Raw genomic sequence first — 1,574 nt, 5'->3', positions numbered from 1 at the left:
GAGGGGCACATAAGATGGTGTCATTGGTTTGACCTTGGATAGTCGTTTGAAGATCACATGAAGGTCACCTTTAATTTCTTAAATGGAAACTTCAATTTTTCAATACATATTCTTGTAGCTTACCTCGAGAGCTTTCTAAAACGCTATAATGAAACGTTTTTTTAATCAGTACTTTTCGAGTTGTGATGGTTGAAAGTTACGGTACCGCCGGCATTAGCATTACCCAGTCGTGATGTATGACATGTCTGATACTGTCACGTAAGGTGTAACAAAATTCTCATTTACCAGCCATGTCGTATTCAAACGCGGAAGCTTGTGATATGATGCTTATTTTAGGTGAATGTGATGGTCAATTTAGAGCAGNTCGTTTGAAGATCACGTGAAGGTCACCTTTAATTTCTTAAATGGAAACCCCCATTTTTCAATGCATATTCTTGTAGCTTACCTCGAGAGCTTTCTAAAACGCTATAATGAAACGTTTTTTTAATCAGTACTTTTCGAGTTGTGATGGTTGAAAGTTACGGTACCGCCGGCATTAGCATTACCCAGTCGTGATGTATGACATGTCTGATACTGTCACGTAAGGTGTAACAAAATTCTCATTTACCAGCCATGTCGTATTCAAACGCGGAAGCTTGTGATATGATGCTTATTTTAGGTGAATGTGATGGTCAATTTAGAGCAGCTGCAAGATTGTGGCGAGAACGATATCCAGATCGCGCTCCTCATTCGTACAAAGTTTTTTCTCGCTTAGCTAACCGAATTACCAATAAAGGTATTCTTCAACCGGATTACAATAAAGGTAGACAAATTCGACGCCAAGTTAGAGATGAAAGGATGCCGGAGATTCTTGCATCCGCTCAATTGCATCCCTGCCATTCATTAAGACGTACAGAAAGAGATTCTGGAATTAGTCGCAGCACGATCTGGCGAATTTTCCATGAAAACAAGCTGCATCCGTACAGAATGTCTCTTCACCAAGCATTGACTATGGACGATTTTAGTTACAGATTCGAATTTTGCAATTGGATTCGTCAACAATCGCGCAACTTTAATCAGAAAATTTTATTTTCTGATGAATGCACATTTTCAAGTGACGGCTCTATAAATACATGGAACTGTCAATATTGGGCACAAGAAAATCCTCATTGGTTCCGAGAAATTGACCATCAACACGTTTGGAAAGTCAATATTTGGTGCGGAATTATTGGAAAACATATCGTTGGACCGCATATTTTTGAAGAGAACCTAAACGGTATTCGGTACGCCAATTTCATTGAAAATAATCTTCCGCCCTTGCTTGAAAATATTGCTCTACAATTGCGCCTAAACATGTTTTTCCAGCAAGATGGATGTCCAGCGCGTACATCTAGAGTTGCCCGTGAACAGTTGAACGAAATGTTTCCAGATAAATGGATAGGCAAATATGGCCCACATCATTGGCCACCACGATCACCGGACCTCTCTGTTCTCGATTACTATTTGTGGGGAGGACTAAAAGATCTGGTATACCGCGAACGCCCTTCGAAAAGAGATGATATGATTCGTAGAATACGTCTCGCTATTCGTTCTCT

General features: G+C 40.1%; 1 protein-coding gene across 1 annotated transcript; it reads left to right on the top strand.

Moving 5' to 3' along the window:
• Positions 1 to 275: 275 nt before the first annotated feature.
• On the top strand, positions 276 to 1,567 carry LOC106749611 (the record flags this gene model as incomplete). Its single annotated transcript, XM_014629260.1, has 2 exons — positions 276 to 336; positions 659 to 1,567. Coding segments are annotated over exons 1-2 (955 nt in total), but the record flags the coding sequence as incomplete, so codon positions are not given.
• Between the last annotated feature and the right edge of the window lie 7 nt (positions 1,568 to 1,574).

Source organism: Dinoponera quadriceps, unplaced genomic scaffold (assembly GCF_001313825.1).
Source record: "Dinoponera quadriceps isolate SergipeBrazil2010 unplaced genomic scaffold, ASM131382v1 scaffold4041, whole genome shotgun sequence".
NCBI lineage: Eukaryota > Metazoa > Arthropoda > Insecta > Hymenoptera > Formicidae > Dinoponera > Dinoponera quadriceps.
This window is presented reverse-complemented; position numbering and strand designations above follow the sequence as displayed.